The 22,415-nt window shown below is 50.1% G+C and overlaps 2 protein-coding genes across 2 annotated transcripts; one reads left to right on the top strand and one right to left on the bottom strand.

The window, feature by feature from the left end:
* Positions 1–397: 397 nt before the first annotated feature.
* UCN3 (urocortin 3) lies at positions 398–7,595 on the top strand. Its single transcript, XM_059473095.1, has 2 exons — positions 398–559; positions 6,908–7,595. The coding sequence occupies exon 2, from the start codon at positions 6,917–6,919 to the stop codon at positions 7,370–7,372; it is 456 nt and encodes a 151-aa protein (XP_059329078.1). The 5' UTR covers positions 398–559; positions 6,908–6,916; the 3' UTR covers positions 7,373–7,595.
* Positions 7,596–11,341: 3,746 nt separating this feature from the next.
* On the bottom strand, positions 11,342–22,286 carry TUBAL3 (tubulin alpha like 3). Its single transcript, XM_059473064.1, has 4 exons — positions 22,259–22,286; positions 15,264–15,507; positions 13,737–13,885; positions 11,342–12,721 (listed from the first exon to the last, which is right to left on the bottom strand). The coding sequence occupies exons 1-4, from the start codon at positions 22,259–22,261 to the stop codon at positions 11,738–11,740; spliced, it is 1,380 nt and encodes a 459-aa protein (XP_059329047.1). The 5' UTR covers positions 22,262–22,286; the 3' UTR covers positions 11,342–11,737.
* Between the last annotated feature and the right edge of the window lie 129 nt (positions 22,287–22,415).

The following is a 22,415-nucleotide window of genomic DNA, read 5'->3' as shown; positions in this document are numbered from 1 at the left end:
GAAAATCCCCTGGAAATTGAAAAAAACAGGGAAAACCCTTCCAGATCCGCACTGGGGGAACAAACCACATTTTTTGGGATAACCTCAATCCACGGCATCCTCGGAGCCGGAAAAACCTTCGGAATTCAAACATCCCTGCCCCAAACCCCGGGGACAAAGGTGATCCTACAAACCCCAGCACTGACGCCAGCCCCGCTTGGGGGTGACTCTTCCCAGATTTCGGGATTTGACGTCGTTCCCCCCTCAATTCCCGGTTTTTCCTGCGGATGGGGAGCGGCTCCGTGACGTCACCGCCTCGCTCTGACCTCATTGGAATGAAATCATTCCCAAGCAAGGCTGGAATCACGACTCCAACCCCGTGATCCCTGGGATTTTTATAAATACACCAGGGAGGGGGGAAAGGTTTCCAGAGAGAGGGGGAAAAGTATCCCAATCCCTGGGAAAAAAAAATAAAAAATAAAAATCAGGGAGGAGAAGTTTGGGAAAGGCTCCTGATGCCTCTTTCCTGGGAGTGATTCCACAGCAAATTCTTCCCATCCCAAGCATCCAGGAGAAGCAGGTGAGTGCCTGGGATTCATTTATTCCCCCATTTGCAGGAACTTTAAATATTTCAGTGTTTTCCTTGGAAAATCAGATTTTAGGGTTTGGGGTTTTTTTTAGGGATTGAGAGACTTTTCCACATCCAGATCCCATCCTGGGCTGTTTTCCTGAGTTTTATTCCCTTACAAATTGATTTTCCCACAAAATCTTTGTTGGGAAGGGCAAAACGTTCTTGGAGGAGGCAAATCCATGCTCCAGACACGGAATTTTCCAGGGTTTTTTGGGAAGGAAAAAAAAATAAGCAAGGTAGGGAAAAGCAATCCAAGATATTTTGATATCCAGGGATTCGTAATTCCCCTCGCCCTCCCTCCTAGGAAAAATATTTTTTTTATTATTCCAGCGATTTTGGGAGGCAGATTGGAATGGGCAGAACGGGAAGGATTGGGAAATTTTGGGAAAAAGCAAAATTAGGGAGATAAATCCCTGTTGTCCCTGCAGGGCTGGGGAGGAGAGCGAGGCACAGCCACCCCCCCATCCCACCGATCCCAGCCGGAATTTGGGAATCGGCCCCGGGAAAAGCCCCGGGAGAGCGGGGGCAGCGCCAGGCAGAGTTTGGGGGTTCTCCAGGTGCCATTCCCAGATTTATCCCGCACCTACCTGGGGAAATCCCGCTCCATCCCGGTCCCCCGCCGCAGGGAGAGGCGGCGATGCCGCTGTTCCCGGCTGGAACGAGGGAATGAGGGGAATGAGGGAATGAGGGGAATGAGGGGAACGAGGGGAATGAGGGGAATGAGGGAAATGAGGGGAATGAGGGGAATGAGGGGAATGAGGGGAATGAGGGGAACGAGGGGAACGAGGGGAACGAGGGGAACGAGGGGAATGAGGGGAATGAGGGGAATGAGGGGAATGAGGGGATGAGGGAATGAGGGGAATGAGGGGAACGAGGGGAATGAGGGGAATGAGGGGAATGAGGGAATGAGGGGAATGAGGGAATGAGGGGAATGAGGGGAATGAGGGAATGAGGGGAATGAGGGGAATGAATGAGGGAATGAGGGGAATCAGGGGAATGAATGAGGGAATGAGGGGAATGAGGGGAATGAGGGAAACGAGGGAAATGAGGGAAACGAGGGAAATGAGGGAAATGAGGGGAATGAGGGGAACGAGGGGAATGAGGGGAACGAGGGGAATGAGGGGAACGAGGGGAACGAGGGGAATGAGGGAATTTTCTCCCTCCCAGCCGAGCTGTCAGAGGTTTCTCAGGCTCGGCAGCATCCCAGTAAAATTCCTGGAAAACGCTCCCGGCTCTCCCAGCAATTCCCAGCGGGAGGAGCGGCTCCAGCAGCGCGGATTTAATTCCCATTTCCTCACATCCACCGCGGGCGCTTTTCCTCCTTTTCCTGCTCTTTTTTTTTTTTTTTTTTTTTTTTTTTTTTTTTTTTTTTTTTTTTTTAGCAAGGAGAAAACCCCAATTCCAGCTTTTTTCCTGCTCCATAAAAACTTCCTGGAGCAGAGGGGCACAACCCCTCCCCACCCCTATCAAAAATAAACCCAAATCCCAACAAAAATCAGCTTTTCCTTGTTGTTTTTTTTCCTCATCCCTGCTCCTTTTCCAGGATATCCATCCCGGCGAGGAGCAGGAATGGGTGTGGATGGCTCAGCCGCGTTTTCCCCTTGTTCCGCCTTTCCCTCAGCTCAGCTGAGATTCCCGGAGTTTTGTTGAGCGGGAAAAGCTGGAAAAAATCCCAGGAAAAGGGGCTGGGTTCAGTCCGTGGTGAGGGGGATGAGATTCCAGGCGGGGCAGGAGCATCCCGGGGCTTTGGGGACATTCCCGTTCCCATCCAGGATTGGGGGTGGGAAAATCCCCAATCCCTGAATTCCCTGAATTCCCACCCCGAGCATCCCATCCTGCAGGAGCTCAGGGTGGAGGGAGGTGAAACACAGCTGGGGAAAAAAGGGAATTTTGGGGTGGGAGGAATCTTCATCCCATTCGGGATCGCAGGCTTGGATCACATGGAAAAACCCCTGTTCCCAAATCTCAAAAAACCCCTAATTTTATTTTCCAAGAAAAATTAAATCCGGGGATATGCTCGTGTTTAAATGGCCAAATGTGGGATTTGGGGCTGGAGGAAAGGAGGATTTGGGGTTCTCAATGATCCCATGTGGGTTTTGAGAGCCTGGAAAGGGTTTTCCTCCCTTGATCCTGCAGGAAAAGCTTTCCCTGGATCATTCCATGGCTGCTCCTCTTCCTCTCCCATCCAGATCCAGGGAAAGGTGGAGGAGATTATGGAGGATTTGGGAGTTTTGGATTTGGGGTTTTGGATTTGGGGGTTTTGGGGTTTAGGGAAGGGGTGAAATGGGAGGCAAAGGAATGGAAATGGAGCAGAAATCCCTGAAATCCTGAGGGAGGATTGGCACAGCCAAATCTCCCCTTGGGAAGGAGGGAAAGGGGAGAGTTCAGGGAATGAAATACCCAAATCTCTCCCTTTTTCCATGGAGAGCAAAGAGCAGGGTTAAAGGGATGAACCTGCCCAAAATTTCCACTCTGAGGAACAGCAAAAGGCAAATTTAAGGGGAAAGAACTTCCCAAAATTCCCTTTCCAAGGGATGGCAAAGGGCAGAATTAAAGGGAATAAACCTGCCCAAAGTTCCCACTCTGAGGAACTGCAAAAAGCAAATTTAAGGGGAAAGACCTTCCCAAAATTCTCCCCACAAGGGATGGCAAGGGGAAGAGTGAAAGGAATAAACTTCCCAAAATTCTCCCTCCAAGGAATGGCAAAGGGCAGAATTTAGAGGATGAAACTTCCCAAATCGCTCCCTCCATAGGCAATAAAGGGCAGAATTAAGGGAATAAACCTGCCCAAAGTTCCCACTCCAAGGAATGGCAAAAGGCAGAATTAAGAGGATGAAACTTCCCATATTTCCTCCTCCCTGGACAATAAAGGGCAGAATTTTAAAAGGAAAAACCTGCCCAGAATTCCCACTCTGAGGAACAGCAAAGGGCAAATTTAAGGAGAAATTACCTTCCCAAAATTTCCACTTCAGGGCATGGCAAAGGGCAGAATTTAGAGGATGAAACTTCCCAAATCTCTCCCTCCATGGACAATAAAGGGCAGACCTAAAGGGAGTAAACCTGCCCAAAATTCCCACTCCAAGGAATGGCAAAAGGCAAAATTGAGAGGGTGAAACTTGCCAAAATTCTCCCTCCAAGAAACAGCCACGGGCAGACCTAAACAGAATAAGCCTGCCCAGAATTCCCACTCTGAGGAACAGCAAAGGGTAAATTTAAAGGGAAAAGACCTTCGCAAAATTTCCACTCCAAGGGAGCAAAGGGCAGAATTTAGAGGATGAAACTTCCCAAAATTCCCCTTCCGTGGACAGACCTAAGGGCAGACCAAAAGGGAATAAACCCACTCAAAATTCCCTCTCTAATGAACAGCAAAAAGGTAAAATTTAGAGGATGAAACTTCCCAGATCTCCCCCTCCCTGGACAATAAAGAGCAGAGTTAAAGGGAATAAACCTGCTCAAAATTCTGTTTCCAGGAGACACTAAAGGGCAGAATTTAGGGAATCAATCAGCCCAAAATTCTCACTCTGAGGAACAGCAAAGGGTAAATTTAAGGAGAAAAGACCCTCCCAAAATTTGCACTTCAGGGCATGGCAAAGGGCAGAATTTAGGGGATGAAACTTCTCAAATCTCTCCCTCCATGGACAATAAAGGGCAGAATTAAAGGGAATAAACCTGCCCAACCTTCCCTCTCCAAGGAATGGCAAAGGGCAGAATTTAGGGGATAAAACTTCCCAAAATCCCCCTCCACGGATGGGGATGGGCGATTTCGGGGACCGCGGCTGAGCAGGTGACAGATCCCAGAGCGTGGATGGAGTTTGGATGGATCCCCCATTCCCAGGGGCATCCCCGACACCTCCTGCTGCTCCACGGGATGGAATCCGCTGCTCCCAACCCCAAAATCGGGGATGGAATTCCAGCCCCAGCCGAGGTCCCCGCCACGCCCGGGATGGAATTCCGGCCGGGAATTGCCGTGCGAGCCGCTGGCCACAAGATGGGGCCAGAAGATTGGGAATGACAGCAGCATCCCTGGTTTTTGGGAATGCCAGCAGGAGTCCAGATTTTGGGGAGTTCCAGCAGGATTCCAGGGGTTTGGGAACGCCAGAAGGATTCCAGGCGTTTGTGGAATGCCAGCAGGATTCCAGGGGTTTGGGAATTCTGGGAGTAGTCCAGGGGTTTGGGGGATGCTAGCAGGATTCCAGGGGTTTGGGGAATGCCAGCAGGATTCCAGGCTTTTGGGAATTCCAGCAGGAGGTCAGATGTTTGGGAATGTCAGAAGGATTTCAGGGTTTTTGGGAATGCCAGAATGATTCCAGGGGTTTGGAAATTCCAGCAGGATTCCAGAGTTTTGGAATTCCAGCAGGATTCCAGGATTTGGGAATGCCAGAAGGACTCCAGGGTTTTGGGAATTCCATCAGGGTTCCAGGGTTTTTGGGAATTCCAGCAGGATTCCAGGCGCTTGGAGAGCCCGCGTGGCCTCGGGGCTGGCTGGGGACATTTTTCCATCCTGGAATGGACAAAAAGCCCCACGAGAGATCCTTGGTGGATTTCTGGGAGAGGTCAGGTGGGGATAAAGGGAGATGGGGAGGATTTGTGGATCAGGAGAGCTATCCAGGGATTTACAGCCCCCAAAAACAGGCCAAAAAGACCCCAAAAGACCCCAAAATGGCCATATTTCAAGTAGGAGGCTCCTGGAGATGGAGTAAGCCCGGAGCACACAGGGCCATCACATGGGATCAGCATTCCCAGATCCCTTTGGGACTGAGGAGGTGGGATGGGCTTGAGGAACATCTCTGGTGGCTCCGGGGTGAGCAGGGGACAGGGAACGTCACCTTTGTGGCAGCTGGTGGCACCCAGGGACACTCCAGGGGCTGGAGAGGGATCCATGGGGTTCCAAACGGGGCCTGCAGCAGCCACGAGGGTGCCGTGGAGGATCCATGGAAGATCCATGAAAGGTCCATGGAAGATCCATGAAAGATCCATGAAAGATCCATGAAAGATCCATGAAAGATCCATGGAGGAATGGCCAAATCCTCCCCTCCATGGAAATTCCATGAAGGAAAGGCCAAATCCTCCTCTCCAAGGAAGCTCCATGAAGGAAAGACCAAACCCTCACCTCCATGGAAGTTCTGTGGAAGCTCCATGGAAAATCCACTATGAAAAGGCCAAATCCTCCTCTCCGTGGAAGTTCCATGGAAATTCCATGAAGGAAATGTCAAATCCTCTCATCCATGGACGCTCCATGGAAGTTCCATGAAGGAAAGGCCAAACCTTCACCTCCATGGAAGCTCTGTGGAAACTCCATGGAAACTCCATGAAAGAAAGGCTAAGTATTCCTCCTCTCCATGGAAGTTCCATGAAGGAAAGGTCTGATCCTCTCATCCATGGAAGCTCCATGGAAGTTCCATGAAGGAAAGGCCAAGTTCTCCTCTCCATGGAAGCTCCATGGAAGTTCAATGGAAGAAAAGGCCAAACCCTCACCTCCATGAAAGTTCAATGGAAGCTCCATGAAGGAAAGGCCAAATCCTCTCATCCATGGAAGCTCCATGAAGGAAGGGCCAAATGCTTCTTGTCCATGGAAGTTCCATGAAGAGAAGGCAAAATCCTCTAAACCATGGAAGCTCCATGAAGGAATGGCCAAACCCTCACCCCCATGGAAGCTCTGTGGAAGCTCCATGGAAACTCCACGAAGGAAAGGTTCAGTCCTCCTCTCCATGGAAATTCCGTGAAAAAAATGTCAAATTCTCCCCTCCACGGAAGCTCCATGGAAGTTCAGGCCAAATCCTCTTCTCCATGGAACCTCCATAGAAGTTCCATGAAGGAAAGACCAAATCCTCCTCTCCATGGAAACTCCAGAAAGGAAAGGCCAAGTCCTCCTCTCAGTGGAAGTTCCATGGAAGAAAGGTCAAATCCTCCCCTCCATGGAAGCTCCATGGAAGCTCTGTGGAAGCTCAGGCCAAGTCCTCCTCTCTGTGGAAGCTCCATGAAGGAATGGCCAAGTCCTCCTCTCCATGGAAGCTCCATGGAAGCAAAGACCAAACCCTCACCTCCATGGAAATTCCATGGAAGCTCCAAGGAAGCCAATCTCCCACCAGCACCCCAAAACTAAGGCCTGGAGCTTGCATCCCAAGGAATCTCTTTCCCACCTGCTCTAACCTTTGGATGGGACCTGGGAGGTGACTCCAAGAGCGCAGGAAAGGGAGTTCAGGGATGGGGAAGGGATGAGGAGATGAGGAGATGAGGATCTCTCTTTCCACGGGAAGCTCACCTCGCTCTCTGCCCTCCCGGGTGTCCCCGGGCCAGGCCAGCGCCATGTCCCACCCCAGGCTGCTGCTGCTCCTCGTCCTGCTGGCAGCCGCCGGCGCCGGCCGCGCCCTCAGCCTGTCCAGCGCCGCCTCCATCCTCAGCTGCCTGCAGGCCGCCCTCTCGGAGCCGCGGCGGATCCTTCCCGAGGACAACACCGTCCTGGACAAGCGCGGATCCACATCCCTGGAGGAGGCGCCCGAGGAGGACATGGAGGAGGAGGAGGAGCTGGGGAAAAGGACATTCCCAGGGGACGGCCACCACAAATACGCGTCCCAGGCGCAGGGCAAGGGCAAGGGCCAGCAGAACCGGGCCAAGAGCGACCGGCGCACCAAGGTGACGCTGTCCCTCGACGTCCCCACCAACATCATGAACATCCTCTTCAACATCGCCAAGGCCAAGAACTTGCGGGCCAAGGCGGCGGCCAACGCGCACCTGATGGCGCAGATCGGCCGCAGGAAGTGACTGGGGGCCACCCGAGGGGACAGATGGCCGGCTGTGACATCGGCCTGGGCTGGTTGTGACCCATCGAGCGACCCCTCATCCGTGTTCCTCCTCCTCCTCCTCCCTGCTCTCCCCCACCGTTCCTTCCGGAGGTTTCCACGCGCAGGGAAGAGGTTCCTGTCCCCAGCAGGGAGCAGGGGACGCGTCACCGGGAAGGTTCCTGATTAAAGCTGCCATCTCTGGAGTTTCCAAGGCTTTGTTGTTGTCCCATCTCCTGCCCCTGCTGCTCCGTTGGGTCCGTAGGGATTCCAGAACCTCCCCCAGTTTGGTGTCCCTGTCCTCACCATGGCCATCCCAAATCCCACCACGAGCTGTTCCTGCCATGGCCACCAACCCACCGGGAAGGGACAACCCCAGGAGGGATCTCCCAGTTCCTCCTGCTGGGTCATCCCTGGGTTTGTCACCAGCACCTTCAGCACCAACCTCCCCACACACATGGCCCCAGTGTCCCCTGATGGCCAAAGCACCAATATGGCCCTGGTGTCCCCAGATGGGTCTCGGCCATTACCACCCACATGGCCCCAGTGTCCCCAGAGGACCAGAGCCACCAACATGGCCCGGATGTCCCCAGATGAGTCCCAGCCATTGTCACCCACACAGCCCTGGTGTCTCCTGATGGAGCCATTGTCACCACATAGCCCCAGTGTCCCCAAATACGCCCTGGCCATTGTCACCCACAGGGCCCTGGTGTCCCCAATGGGTCCCAGCCATTGTCACCCCACACAGCCTTGGTGTTCCCTGACGGCCATTGTCACCAAAATGGCCCTGGTGTTCCCTGATGGAGCCATTGTCACCCACACAGCCCCAGTGTCCCCTGATGAGTGTGGCCATTGTCACCCACACAGCCCTGGTGTCCCCTGATGGAGCCATTGTCACCCACACAGCCCCGGTGTCCCCACATGGGTCCCAGCCATTGTCACCCACACAGCCCCAGTGTCCCAATATAGGCCCAGCCATTGTCACCCACAGGGCCCTGGTGTCCACAATGGGCACTGGCCATTGTCACCACACAGCCCCAGTGTCCCCAGATGGGTCTGGCCATTGTCACCCACACAGCCCCAGTGTCCCCAGATGGGTCTGGCCATTGTCACCCACACAGCCCCAGTGTCCCCAGATGGGTCTGGCCATTGTCACCCACACAGCCCCGGGTGGGTTTGGATCCCAGGAGCTGCAGGTGGCTCACCCAGGGTCCCACCACAAATCCCCCCTGTCCCTTCCCACCTTCCCACTGTTGTTTTCCAGCTGGCTCAGCTCTTCCTCCACCAACCATCCGTGCCCACCCTGCTCCTTCCCTGCTCCCACCCTCCACCTTGGAATATTCATCCCTTCCTCTGAACCTTTCTCTGCACCTCCCAGCCCCGCTGAAATTCCACCTCTTCCCTCCTCGCTGCACGCAGCAGGTTTGGGAGGTGGAGAGAAATTTGGGGACAGAAATTTGGGACAGAAATTTGGCCCTTCTTCCCCAGGGGGTGCTCACCAACAGGAGGAAATGAGATCCCCACGGGGACATTCCCAAACGAACTCTTTCCCAAATGAACCTTTCCCAAACAGACCCTTCAAAATTAACCCCTCCCAAATGGATCTATCCCAAATGCATGAGCAAACCAGAGGTGCTGCAAGAGCTCCCACATTCCTAAGGGGAGCAGGATCCTCAATTCCATCCTGGGATCAAGGAGGATCCAGCCCCACCTGCTGAGGGACACATTCCAAAATTACATTCCCAGTACTTGGGGAACACACCCACGTGCACATCCATGGGGTTTGGATGGGAAAACCAAGGCAATGCCCAGCAGGAACGGGACAAGGATTGGGATGGATTTGTAGGGAATTCTACCAGGAGCCATCCCTGGTGGGATGAATCCCCTTCCCAGGACGCCTGCCCTGCTCCTGGAATGTCCTGTCCCACAGCTGGGACGTTCCTGGGATTCCTGCCTGGGACCCCTTATCCCGGGATTTGGGGCATTCCCACCAGCCAGGAGCTCCTCATGGATCTCCCCAGCACATGGACAGGAGATAGAAAATCCAGAGCAGGGATTTTTCTTTTTTTTTTTTCCCTTCCATTTTTCTTTTTTTTTTTTTTTTTCTCCCTTGGATTTTTCTTTTTTTTTTTTTTTCCTTGGATTCCTTTCTTTCCTTCCCTTTTTTTTTCCTGCCCAAACTGCTTTTCTTGGATCCCTCACAGCATGGGGAGTGCCCAGAGGAGGAGGAATGACCCAGCTGCAATCCGGGGACAGGCAGAGGTCGGGCTCAATCCCCTTTTCCAGCTCCTCTGCAGCTTCCAGGGATTCTCACATCACGTCTGGGAGCAGCCAGGAGAGGGAAGGAATTTTTTCAGGCAGCTTGGACACGGTTTTATAGGAGGCTGACAGAGCCAAAGCGCTGGAATTCCCATCTCAACCCCAATTCAATTTCCAGCCCTGGCAGCAGGACAGGGATTGCTTTAGCAGGGATGAGAGGCTTAAGGATTCCTTAGGGAATCAATGGCAGAAATGTGGAAAAAAGTGGATTTCATCTGAAAGCGAAAGCGTGACAAAGCTCCTTGGCAAAGCTCAGGGAAAAAAGCAAACTAAAACCTAAATTTGAGCAATCTGAGAGTAAAAAAAATCAACAAAAATGAGCTGCGTGGAGGTTGGGAATGGGAAAGGATTTCCTATTCCAAAGTGCTGGAATTCCCATCTCAATCCCAATTAAATTTCCAGCCCTGGCAGCAGGACAGGGATTGCTTTAGCAGGAATGAGAGGTTTAAGGATTCCTTTTGGAAAAAAGTGGATTTCATCTGAAAGAGAAAGCGTGACAAAGCTCCTTGGCAAAGCTCAGCCTGCAGCTTTTACTGGATGGGCAAAGCTCAGGGAAAAAGCAAAATAAAACCTAAATTTGAGCAATCTGAAAGCAAAAATAATCAAAAATGAGCTGTGTGGAGGTTGGAAATGGGAAAGGATCAAAGGAATAAGGGAGATCTTCCCATGGAATCTTGAAGTCCCTTAATCAAACTGAGCCCCTTCATCAACAGTTTAAAGGTTTTGACTTTTAAATTAAAAAATGAAATTCAAATTAAAGCACTTAATTAATGGCCTAACTAAAACAATTTAACAAAAGGTTCTGTAGAATTTACCATCAGCACAAAGTAATTCACTCAATGGATTAATTATGAATTAAACAGAATTAAAAAGAGTGGATGGGCTGGAAGAGGGATGGGAACATTCCCACAGGCTGGAATTCTGTAGGAGCAGCTTTGCTATTCCCAAGGAGGGAAAATAAAGCTGAAGTCACTCTACGAGGATTCACCTCTCAAGGAGAGAATTGGAGGTTCCAGCTACCCAAAAACTGTGGGATTTTCCCCAAAATCCCTTTCCTTTCCTTTCCTTGGTGATTCCACCCACACAGCTCCCCTGCCTTTCCCTGTGTAGACCTGGAATCTTCTTGGGGACAATCAGGGATGGGGACTTTGGGGTGACAACCTCTGGGGTGGCTCAAGGGACCTGGGCCTTCCCAGGGGCCAACCTGGTCCTTTTAGGGCCACCAAAGAGTTTTGGGATCCTTCCACCTCCTGTCCCAAATATCAGACACAGCTCCCCCCTCTCCTCTCCCCATTCCTGGCTGGATTTCCCTGCTCTGGGAATATTTCCCAAATCCTCAGCACTCCCCTAAACCACCAGGATTTGCTCAGGCAACACTTGAGCTTCACCAAAGGTGGGGAGGAGGATGAAAATTGCTCCCCACAACCCAGAAGTGATTCCCTGATCCCAGATGTGGAGTTCCCTGAGCCAGCCCCAGACAGAAATTCCCACAGGATATAGGACACTTCCCCCACAACACTAATTAGGAATGATGACTCTCACAGCACACCCTGATCAGCATCTGCTCTTCTCCTCAGGCCACCTGCGAGCAGGAGCCTCCCCACAAAACCCCCTGGGGGGAAAATCCAAGGAATTCTGAGCCAAAAAAAACCCTCTTTATTAATATACAAAAAGCCATTTGCATAGAAGTTTACAGGTGCATTTCTAATACCAAAGTGCTTTTACAAGAAAAAGCCAGAGCAAGAGTTTGCCATTCCAGCCAAAGCAGGCAGCTGAGACATTCCCGGGTTAGGAACCGGGATCTCCTGGCTAGGCCGGATGTCAGGCCTGAGTTAGGCCCGGCTCAGCGTCACTCACCAATAAACAGCAGTGGGATAAAGCTCAAGACACCCAGGCTAGAGAGGAGCCCTATGCAAGCAGGGGAGGTTTAATAAATCAAACGTGGCCGGTCCTCGGGCACCCCCGGGCCCTCAGGAACTCGGGACACAAGTCTGGATTCCAGCCGAGCTCAAGACCAGGCCGCAGTCTGTCAGTACTCATCCTCCTCACCCTCATCCTCCTCCCCGTCCGCCGAGTCCCTTCCAACCTCCTCATAATCCTTCTCCAGGGCTGCCAGGTCCTCCCTGGCCTCGGAGAACTCGCCCTCCTCCATGCCCTCCCCCACGTACCAGTGCACGAAGGCGCGCTTGGCGTACATCAGGTCAAACTTGTGGTCCAGGCGGGCCCAGGCCTCGGCGATGGCCGTGGTGTTGCTCAGCATGCACACAGCCCTCTGCACCTTGGCCAGGTCCCCCCCGGGCACCACCGTGGGCGGCTGGTAGTTGATGCCCACCTTGAAACCGGTGGGGCACCAGTCCACGAACTGGATGGAGCGGCGCGTCTTGATGGCGGCGATGGCGGCGTTGACATCCTTGGGGACAACGTCCCCGCGGTAGAGCAGGCAGCACGCCATGTACTTGCCGCGGCGAGGGTCGCACTTGACCATTTGGTTGGAGAACTCGAAGCAGGCGTTGGTGATCTCGGGCACGGAGAGCTGCTCGTGGTAGGCCTTCTCCGCCGAGACGATGGGCGCGTAGGTGGTGAGCGGGAAGTGGATGCGCGGGTAGGGCACCAGGTTGGTCTGGAACTCGATGAGGTCCACGTTGAGGGCGCCGTTGAAGCGCAGCGAGGCCGTGACCGAGGAGACGATCTGGCCGATCAGGCGGTTGAGGTTGGTGTAGGTGGGGCGCTCGATGTCCAGGTTGCGGTGGCAGATGTCGTAGATGGCCTCGTTGTCCACCATGAAGGAGCAGTCCGAGTGCTCCAGCGTGGTGTGCGTGGTCAGGATGGAGTTGTAGGGCTCCACCACGGCCGTGGACACCTGTGGGGCCGGGTACACCGAGAACTCCAGCTTGGATTTCTTGCTGTACTCCACGGAGAGCCGCTCCATGAGGAGCGAGGTGAAGCCGGAGCCAGTGCCTCCTCCGAAGCTGTGGAAGACCAGGAAGCCTTGGAGTCCACTGCACTGGTCAGCCTGCAGCAGAATGTTGGATATTCATCCCAAGTACCCAAAAACTACCCCAAGAATATTGGATATTTATCCCTTTCAGGACTGGGATAACTATCCCGAGAAAACAGATATTATTCCCTCTAAGGACCAGGATAATTATCCCAAGAATACTGGAGATTTATCCCAAGGACTAGAAAACTATCCCAAGAATATTCTATATTTATGCCTGTAAGGACTGGAATAACTATCCCCCCAAAAAATGGATATTTATCCATTTAAGGACTGGGATAACTATCCCAAAAGTGGAGATTTATTTCTTTAAGAACTGGGATAACTATCCCAAGAATACTGGGATAATTATCCCAAGAAAACGGGTATTTTTCCCTGTAAGGACCAGAATAATTATCCCAAGAATATTGGATCTTTTTCCCTGCAAGGACTGGGATAATTATCCCAAGAAAATGGATATTTATCCCTTTAAGGACTGGAGTAACTATCCCAGGAATACTGGACATTTATCCCAAGGATTAGAAAGCTATCCCAAAAAAATTGGATACTTATCCATTTAAGGACTGAGATAACTATCCCAATAATGGATATTTATTTCTTTAAGAACTGGGATAACTATCCCAACAAAACAGATATCTATCCATTTAAGAACTGGGATAACTATCCCAAAAAAATGGATATTTATCCATTTAAGGACTGGGACAACTATCCCAAGTAATACAGCACAAAATTCTGCTTAAAGCACTCACTGACCATCTTGAGCCCAGTTTTACCACAACAATCCTCTACTTTTAGGACAAACACACAAATCCAGGTGGCCTTCCCAAGCCCCAAACCAAATCCCAACAGCCACAACAACGCTTGGACCTCACCTAAAGCTATCTTTTAACTTAAGACTTTTTCATTTCAAGACCCCTACCCCAAACTCCACAGTGTTGTCCAGAAGGGTGTTATGTTATTTTTACCCAGAAGGGCACCGTTTTAACCCAGAAGGGCGTTATTTTAACCCAGAACTTGGTGTTTTCCTCACCATTTTGCGGATGCGGCTGAGCACGGTGTCGATGATCTCCTTGCCGATGGTGTAGTGCCCGCGGGCGTAGTTGTTGGCAGCGTCCTCCTTGCCGCTGATGAGCTGCTCCGGGTGGAAGAGCCCGTGGTAGGGCCCCGTCCTGATCTCATCTGCACCAGGGGAAGAAATCAGCCAGAGCAGGGCACAAAGAAAGGTTCTGGGAGAAGCTGATGGAGCAAAATCCGTGGAATGTCCAGCAGGAGGGTATGGCATGGTCAGGGAAGGGCTGTGGGAGTAATGGAAGGGGGCGGCTCAGCCCCTCTGGGTTCCTTAAGGATTCATTTTTCCCTCCTGCCAAGGACTGGGAATCACTTTTGGCCCCATTCCCGTGGGATTTCCTGTGTGGTTCTCATGACTTTTCCCCTAATTCCCTTATTTACCTCTTCATCTCCCATTAAAAATCCCCAAATTTCCTTTGATCCACCCCAAATCCCACCAGCTCTGGACTGGGGGAGACAAGAACATCTCAAATGAGAGATTCTTGTCACACAGGTAATGTCCTACCAGAACTCCACCCTACACCCAGCCTCAAATCCTGAATTAATCTGGTTTAATGAGCCAGGACACCACAGTTCCAGAGTTTTTGTGGAATTGTTTACCACAGGCAGCTTGGAGGAAAAATTTGGAAGCTCCAGCTCCATCCTCTGCTCTCCAGCAGGAGGGGACACAGACAAAACCCCTCCAGTGTTGACATTTCCACCTGACCCAACTCCAGAGGGTTTTTAAATCCACTCCATTCCAACATAAAACACATTCCATAATCTCCTGGCTCACTCATTAAGCTCTCCACTTGATACCTTAATGAGGTGTCTGTAAATTAAGCAGAACCCAAACAAAAGCCTGCAAAACCCTTTAATTGGAACGAATGAGTCACAGCCCAGGTGGAAAGATAGGAGGAGAAGCCTGGAAGGCAGGAGCGGGTGGCTGGACTTGGACTCATTTCCTAAACAAATAATTATTATTCTCTAGGAAGACGCCTCAAATTGAGGTGCCACACAAACAAACACCCAGAGATCCCTGAGGGAGCTGGAAGGAGAAGTGGGAATTTTTGGGAAGCCATCAGGTTGGAAAAGTGGGAATTTTTGGGAAGCCATCAGGTTGGAAGAGAGCTCCAAGATGAAGTTGGCCAGACAGGACAGCCAGGTCCCACAAACCTGTGGCACGTGTGTCACCCCACTTTGCGGGTGGCATCAGAACCAGATGTGCCACATCTGGCCGTGGGATGGTGGAATTCCAGCCAGGACCACCATGGCTGGCAAATCCAGGACATTTTCCACCTGCTGAAGGTCCCAAAAGGAGGGAACAAAGACAGCTCGGTGACAACCACGGGTTTGTCCCTCCTGGTCCCTTTGGAAGGGTAAATTCTGTCTGCTCCCAGTGGCTGGGGACATTTAACCAGAGCAGAGGAGCGGGAACATCAGGATCCCATGGAAAAAGGGTTGGGAATTATGGATAAAGATAGATCAGAGAAAAAAATCCCATTTTTACCAATGACAGTGGGCTCCAGGTCAATGAACACGGCCCGGGGCACGTGCTTGCCAGAGGCTGTCTCACAGAAGAAGGTCTCGAAGGAGGAATCCACCTGCTCGGAGTTGGGATCCATGGATTTCACCTGCTTGGAGCCGGGGATGGTCCCATCGGCCTGGATGCCGTGCTCCAGGCAATAGAGCTCCCAGCAGGCATTGCCCATCTGCACCCCGGCCTGCCCGATGTGGATGGAAATGCACTCCCTCTGGAAAAGGGAAAAACACGGAATTTCACACAGGGATGGGGATGGAAATATCCCTCTGGAAAAGGGAAACAACAGGGAAATGTATCCCTCTGGAAAAGGGAAACAACAGGGAAATGTATCCCTCTGGAAAAGGGAAAAATGGAATTTCACACAGGGATGTGGATGGAAATATCCCTCTGGAAAAGGGAAACAACAGGGAAATGTATCCCTCTGGAAAAGGGAAAAATGGAATTTCACACAGGGATGTGGATGGAAATATCCCTCTGGAAAAGGGAAACAACAGGGAAATGTATCCCTCTGGAAAAGGGAAAAATGGAATTTCACACAGGGATGTGGATGGAAATATCCCTCTGGAAAAGGGAAACAACAGGGAAATGTATCCCTCTGGAAAAGGGAAAAATGGAATTTCACACAGGGATGTGGATGGAAATGCACTCCCTCTGGAAAAGGGGGAATTTCACACATCCTGTGGATGGGGATTGGGAGTTCCAGCCCCCACAGCTCCCCTCGGAGCCCTGCTGGGGATGATGAGGGAAACAGGCAGTGTCCACCCACCACAGGACCTGGAATCAAAGTGGGATCTGGTGGACACAGCATTCCTGGGAAAGGCTCTCCCGGCCCAGGAAAGGAAAAAAGGAAAAAAGGAAAAAAGGAAAAAAGGAAAAAAAGGAAAAAAGGAAAAAAAGGAAAAAAGGAAAAAAGGAAAAAAGGAAAAAAGGAAAAAAGGAAAAAAGGAAAAAAGGAAAAAAGGAAAAAAAGGAAAAAAGGAAAAAAGGAAAAAAGGAAAAAAGGAAAAAAGAGCTGCTGGCTCCATGCTGGGGCGGGAAGCAGTTGAGCAGCACCAGCTCAGGGAGCCTCTGCCCATCCCTCCCATCCTGATGGATCAGCAGCAGCAGCTTGGAAAAAAGAGCTCAGGGAGAAGCCAAGCTTGGAAAAGCTGAGCCCAGCTGGAGTCACAGAGGCTGGAGAAAGCAGGGATTGCCCCGGGGCAGAGCAGGGCTCCCTGAGCAGCTCCCAGTCTGGGTTTATCCAGGTCATCTCCAGCAGGCTGTGACTCCGGGCAGCGGCGTCTCCTGGAGGCTCCCTGGGCACTGCCCTGGGTAATTGGCACCTGCTGCTGCCACCACACCAGGATCAAAGGCGTGGCATGGCCTCCTGGCCCACATCCCAGCCAGAACCCAATTACTGCATGGCTGCTTCCCAAGGGAGCTGATCCCACCTGGGAAGGACACGCAGGTGAAACCTCTGAGCTTGGGCTACCACAGATGCAGATTCTCTCTCTCTCCCGCAGCACCAAACTGGCACATCATTAACAGGAGAATGGGGGAAAACGCAAACCTTAAAACTTAAAGGGGTCGCTCTTGTTAATGTCCTTGGTCTCACTGATGTCCTCACGCTGAATTTACATTTTCTGCCGAGTTACACAGGCAGGAGAAATTCCACATCAGAGAGGGCACAGGTGAGGGATGAAATTCCCAGCTGAACACACACAGGGGTCAGTGACCCTCTCCATACCTCACTTGGAGAGAGCTGCACTGGAGCCACAGTGAGTGCTGGCCTCATTAATTCCTCCAGCTCCACCGTACAACACCAGCAGGGAGGCTGATCCCATTATCTGTGGGATCATCCATGAGCAGCCGGGCTCAGGCCCCACCTCACCTCGCCAGGCTGGGTCTGCACAGGTAAACCTGGCTTAGAGAGGGGTGGTGGGAACAGCAGATCCCAAACCTCCACAGGTAAACCTGGCTTAGAGAGGGGTGGTGGGAACAGCAGATCCCAAACCTCCACAGGTAAACCTGGCTTAGAGAGGGGTGGTGGGAACAGCAGATCCCAAATCTCCCAAAGCTGGGTCTCCATAGGCAAGCCTGGCTTAGAGGGGACTGGTGGGAACAGCAGATCCCAAATCTCCAAACTGGGTCTCCACAGGTAAACCCAGCTTTGGGAACAGCAGATCCCAAATCTCCTGGGCACAACCACCCAAAGCGCCCAGGAGTCTCCAGAAGATTCCAGCTGGACATCCCAGGCACCAACCACTCGTGGCAGGGAGATATCCAATGGAACTTTTCCATCCCGTTCTCCAAGCGTGGATGTGCCAAGATTTTCCCTTTCCTCAAGGAACTCCAGAGGCCACTAGAGCCAAGACAGAGCAAGGCAGGGCTGGATCGTTCCTGGGACACGGGGACACCGACCCAGAGCTGCCCCAACACCCCCAAATCCCAGCGTGGGACAAGAGCCCCAGGTCTGCAGGGTGTGCGGCTGCTGGGATCAGGGATTGCTGGGATCCAGGATTGTTGGGATCAGGGATTGTCGAGATAAGGAGCAGCTGGGATTAGAGATTGTTGGGATCAGGGGCTGCCAGGATCCAGGACTGATGGGATCAGAGGGTTGGTGGGAGCGAGGATTGTTGGGATAAGGAGCTGGTGGAATCCCATTCCTGCTGGCATTAGGGATTGTTGGGATCAGGGGATTGGTGAGATCAGGAGCTGCTGGGATCAGGGATTGCTGGGATCCCTTTCATGTTGGGATCAGGGATTGTGATGATCCCATTCCTGCTGAGATCAAGGACTGGGATGATCCCATTCCTGCCGGGATCAGGGACTGGGACGATCCCATTCCTGCCAGGATCAGGAGGGGCTGGGATCAGGGACCATGGTGATTCCATTCCTGCCGGGATCAGGGACCAGGGCAATCCCATCCCTGATGGGATCAGGAGGGCCTGGGATCCCATTCCTGCTGGGATCAAGGATTAGGGCGATCCCATGCCTGCTGGGATCAGGGATTGCCAGTATCAGGAGCTGCTGGGATCAGGGATTGTGATCATCCCATTCCTGATGGGATCAGGGACCAGGGCAATCCCATTCCTGCTGTGATGAGGGTGATCCCATTCCTGCCAGGATCAGGGACTGGGACCATCCCATTCCTGCTGGGATCAGGGATTGCTGGGATCAGGAGCTACTGGGATCAGGGATTGTGATCATCCCATTCCTGATGGGATCAGGGACCAGGGTGATCCTATTCCTGCTGGGATCAGTGATTGGGGCGATCTCATTCCTGCTGGGATCAGGGTGAATCTATTCCTACCAGGATCAGGGACTGGGACCATCCCATTCCAGCTGGGATCAGGAGCTACTGTGATCAGAAATTGTGGTGATCCCATTCCTGATGGGATCAGGAGGAGCTGGGATCAGGGTGAATCCATTCCTACCAGGATCAGGGACTGGGACCATCCCATTCCTGCTGGGATCAGGGATTGTTGGAATCAGGAGCTACTGGGATCCCTTTCATGCTGGGATCAGGGTTGATCCCAATCCTGCCGGGATCAAGGATTGGGGCGATCCCATTCCTGCCGGGATCAGGAGGGGCTGGGATCCCATTCCTGCCGGGATCAGGGACCGAGGCAATTCCATTCCTGCTGGGATCAGGAGGTACTGGGATCAAGGACCGTGGTGACCCCATTCATGCTGGGATCAGGGATTGGGGCAATCCCGTTCCTGCCGGGATCAGGAGAGGCCGGGATCCCATTCCTGCCGGGATCAGTGACTGTGGTGACCCCATTCCTGCCGGGATCAGGGATTGGGGTGACCCCATTCCTGCTGGGATCAGGGATTGGGACGATCCCATTCCTGCCGGGATCAGTGACTGGGATGACCCCATTCCTGCCGGGATCAGGGATTGGGACGATCCCATTCCTGCCGGGATTAGGGATTGGAGTGACCCCATTCCTGCCGGGATCAGGAGAGGCTGGGATCCCATTCCTGCCGGGATCAGTGACTGTGGTGACCCCATTCCTGCCGGGATCAGGGATTGGGGTGACCCCATTCCTGCTGGGATCCCGTCCCTGTGTCCCAGCTGTCCCCGCTCCCTGTGGCAGTGCCCGCCCTGCCCTGCCCAGCGTGGTTGGGATTGTTCCCCAGCCCAGCTCTCCCCGGGACAGCTGCTCCTCCCAAACCCCGTCCCAGCACCTGCTGCACCGGGAGCACGGGAATTCACAGCCGGGGCCCCCGAACAAAGGAAAAGAAAAACAAAAATAAAAAAGAAATATGAAAGAAAATGTAAAAAAGTGAAGTGTAAAAAGTGAAGTGTAAAAAGTGAAGTGTAAAAAGTGAAGTGTAAAAAGTGAAGTGTAAAAAGTGAAGTGTAAAAAGTGAAGTGTAAAAAGTGAAGTGTAAAAAGTGAAGTGTAAAAAGTGAAGTGTAAAAAGTGAAGTGTAAAAAGTGAAGTGTAAAAAGTGAAGTGTAAAAAGTGAAGTGTAAAAAGTGAAGTGTAAAAAGTGAAGTGTAAAAAGTGAAGTGTAAAAAGTGAAGTGTAAAAAGTGAAGTGTAAAAAGTGAAGTGTAAAAAGTGAAGTGTAAAAAGTGAAGTGTAAAAAGTGAAGTGTAAAAAGTGAAGTGTAAAAAGTGAAGTGTAAAAAGTGAAGTGTAAAAAGTGAAGTGTAAAAAGTGAAGTGTAAAAAGTGAAGTGTAAAAAGTGAAGTGTAAAAAGTGAAGTGTAAAAAGTGAAGTGTAAAAAGTGAAGTGTAAAAAGTGAAGTGTAAAAAGTGAAGTGTAAAAAGTGAAGTGTAAAAAGTGAAGTGTAAAAAGTGAAGTGTAAAAAGTGAAGTGTAAAAAGTGAAGTGTAAAAAGTGAAGTGTAAAAAGTGAAGTGTAAAAAGTGAAGTGTAAAAAGTGAAGTGTAAAAAGTGAAGTGTAAAAAGTGAAGTGTAAAAAGTGAAGTGTAAAAAGTGAAGTGTAAAAAGTGAAGTGTAAAAAGTGAAGTGTAAAAAGTGAAGTGTAAAAAGTGAAGTGTAAAAAGTGAAGTGTAAAAAGTGAAGTGTAAAAAGTGAAGTGTAAAAAGTGAAGTGTAAAAAGTGAAGTGTAAAAAGTGAAGTGTAAAAAGTGAAGTGTAAAAAGTGAAGTGTAAAAAGTGAAGTGTAAAAAGTGAAGTGTAAAAAGTGAAGTGTAAAAAGTGAAGTGTAAAAAGTGAAGTGTAAAAAGTGAAGTGTAAAAAGTGAAGTGTAAAAAGTGAAGTGTAAAAAGTGAAGTGTAAAAAGTGAAGTGTAAAAAGTGAAGTGTAAAAAGTGAAGTGTAAAAAGTGAAGTGTAAAAAGTGAAGTGTAAAAAGTGAAGTGTAAAAAGTGAAGTGTAAAAAGTGAAGTGTAAAAAGTGAAGTGTAAAAAGTGAAGTGTAAAAAGTGAAGTGTAAAAAGTGAAGTGTAAAAAGTGAAGTGTAAAAAGTGAAGTGTAAAAAGTGAAGTGTAAAAAGTGAAGTGTAAAAAGTGAAGTGTAAAAAGTGAAGTGTAAAAAGTGAAGTGTAAAAAGTGAAGTGTAAAAAGTGAAGTGTAAAAAGTGAAGTGTAAAAAGTGAAGTGTAAAAAGTGAAGTGTAAAAAGTGAAGTGTAAAAAGTGAAGTGTAAAAAGTGAAGTGTAAAAAGTGAAGTGTAAAAAGTGAAGTGTAAAAAGTGAAGTGTAAAAAGTGAAGTGTAAAAAGTGAAGTGTAAAAAGTGAAGTGTAAAAAGTGAAGTGTAAAAAGTGAAGTGTAAAAAGTGAAGTGTAAAAAGTGAAGTGTAAAAAGTGAAGTGCAAAAAGTGAAGTGCAAAAAGTGAAGTGCAAAAAGTGAAGTGTAAAAAGTGAAGTGTAAAAAGTGAAGTGTAAAAAGTGAAGTGTAAAAAAACAAAAATTGAAAAGATAAAAGCAAAATATAAAATTGAAAATACAAAAATGAAATATAAAAATGAAATATGTGGGAGCTGCTGAAGGAAAAAAGTGCAGAGTTTTATTGGAGGTTTTCTCCTCCTCTTAAATATTCCAGAGGGTTTTTTTGGGGTTTTTTGTTTGGGAACTTCCCAACATTTGCATCCAGCTGAAGTGATTTCACAGACTCTGGCCATGGGCAGCCCATTGTTGTCCAGCTGATTTTCCCCTGGGAGCTCCATGTAAATATTTAACACTTTTCCAGCCAGGCCAGACCAGAAATCCTCAGACTAAAGGAAAAGTTCAAAGCCAAATCCCTGGGAGCCACTTTGAAGTTTTCTCCCATTTGCAACCAGATTTTTTCCAAAGTTGCTCCTTTGCATCCACTAAAACAAAGTTGGGATCCTCATTCCCAAAAAGTTTCAGCTGGAGCAGGCAGAAATAATCAGAAATAATCAGAATTCCAGATTTTTTTTTTTAATCCACTTTCCCAGCTGCAAACGTTTTGGGGCAGGGATTCCATGAAAAAACAAGATGGAAAAAGAGGATTTTTATCCATTTAAAATAATCCCAATGGTTTAGGGCAGACAAAGGCAACATGGCAGCTCGTTCCTAAAGGGAAAAAAAAACCCTAAAAGTTGTGCTTGTTGCAGCACATTGGGAGTGTTAAAATTTTAGGACAAAGGCAGCAGCAGGATGGAAAATTTTGATTTTAATTCATAACTTAGCTGATGAAAAATAAGGTGGTTTTTTTTTCCCTGCTTCTACACACATACACCAAAAAAAAAAAAAAATTTAAAAATAAAAATAAAAAATCCTAAATTTTTTAAAAACTTCCCAAGTTTTCAGACCCCACCGGGAAAAGCACCGAGAGGCCACTGAAGCACCCCAAGCACATCCCTCATTTTTCCCTTATAAGGAGCAAACCCCGAATCAATAACCCACAAGGTCCCGAGCAACCCCACAGAAGCTGCTGGAAATGAAAACCCCCGGCAGGAAAAAAAAAAAAAAAAAAAAGGAATTTTCAGCTCAGAACTTTGGGAAAAAAGTGGGAAAAATTGGAAACTGAATCATGGAATGTTCTTACCATGGCGAGGCCGGCAGGGTCTGAGCAGAGCAGCTGCAGCTCTGCCTCTCCCGGCAACTTTATAGCCCAGAAATCCTGACTCCACCTGGATTTAAAAAGTTTCTGCGAGCTTAAAGGAGCAGAGTCCTTTTCCTCCCATCCCGAAAAATTCGGGATC

This window comes from Ammospiza nelsoni, chromosome 5, assembly GCF_027579445.1.
Source record: "Ammospiza nelsoni isolate bAmmNel1 chromosome 5, bAmmNel1.pri, whole genome shotgun sequence".
NCBI classification, from domain to species: Eukaryota; Metazoa; Chordata; class Aves; order Passeriformes; family Passerellidae; genus Ammospiza; species Ammospiza nelsoni.
Note: the sequence above shows the minus strand (reverse complement) of the source record. Positions and strands in the feature narration are given on the sequence as shown.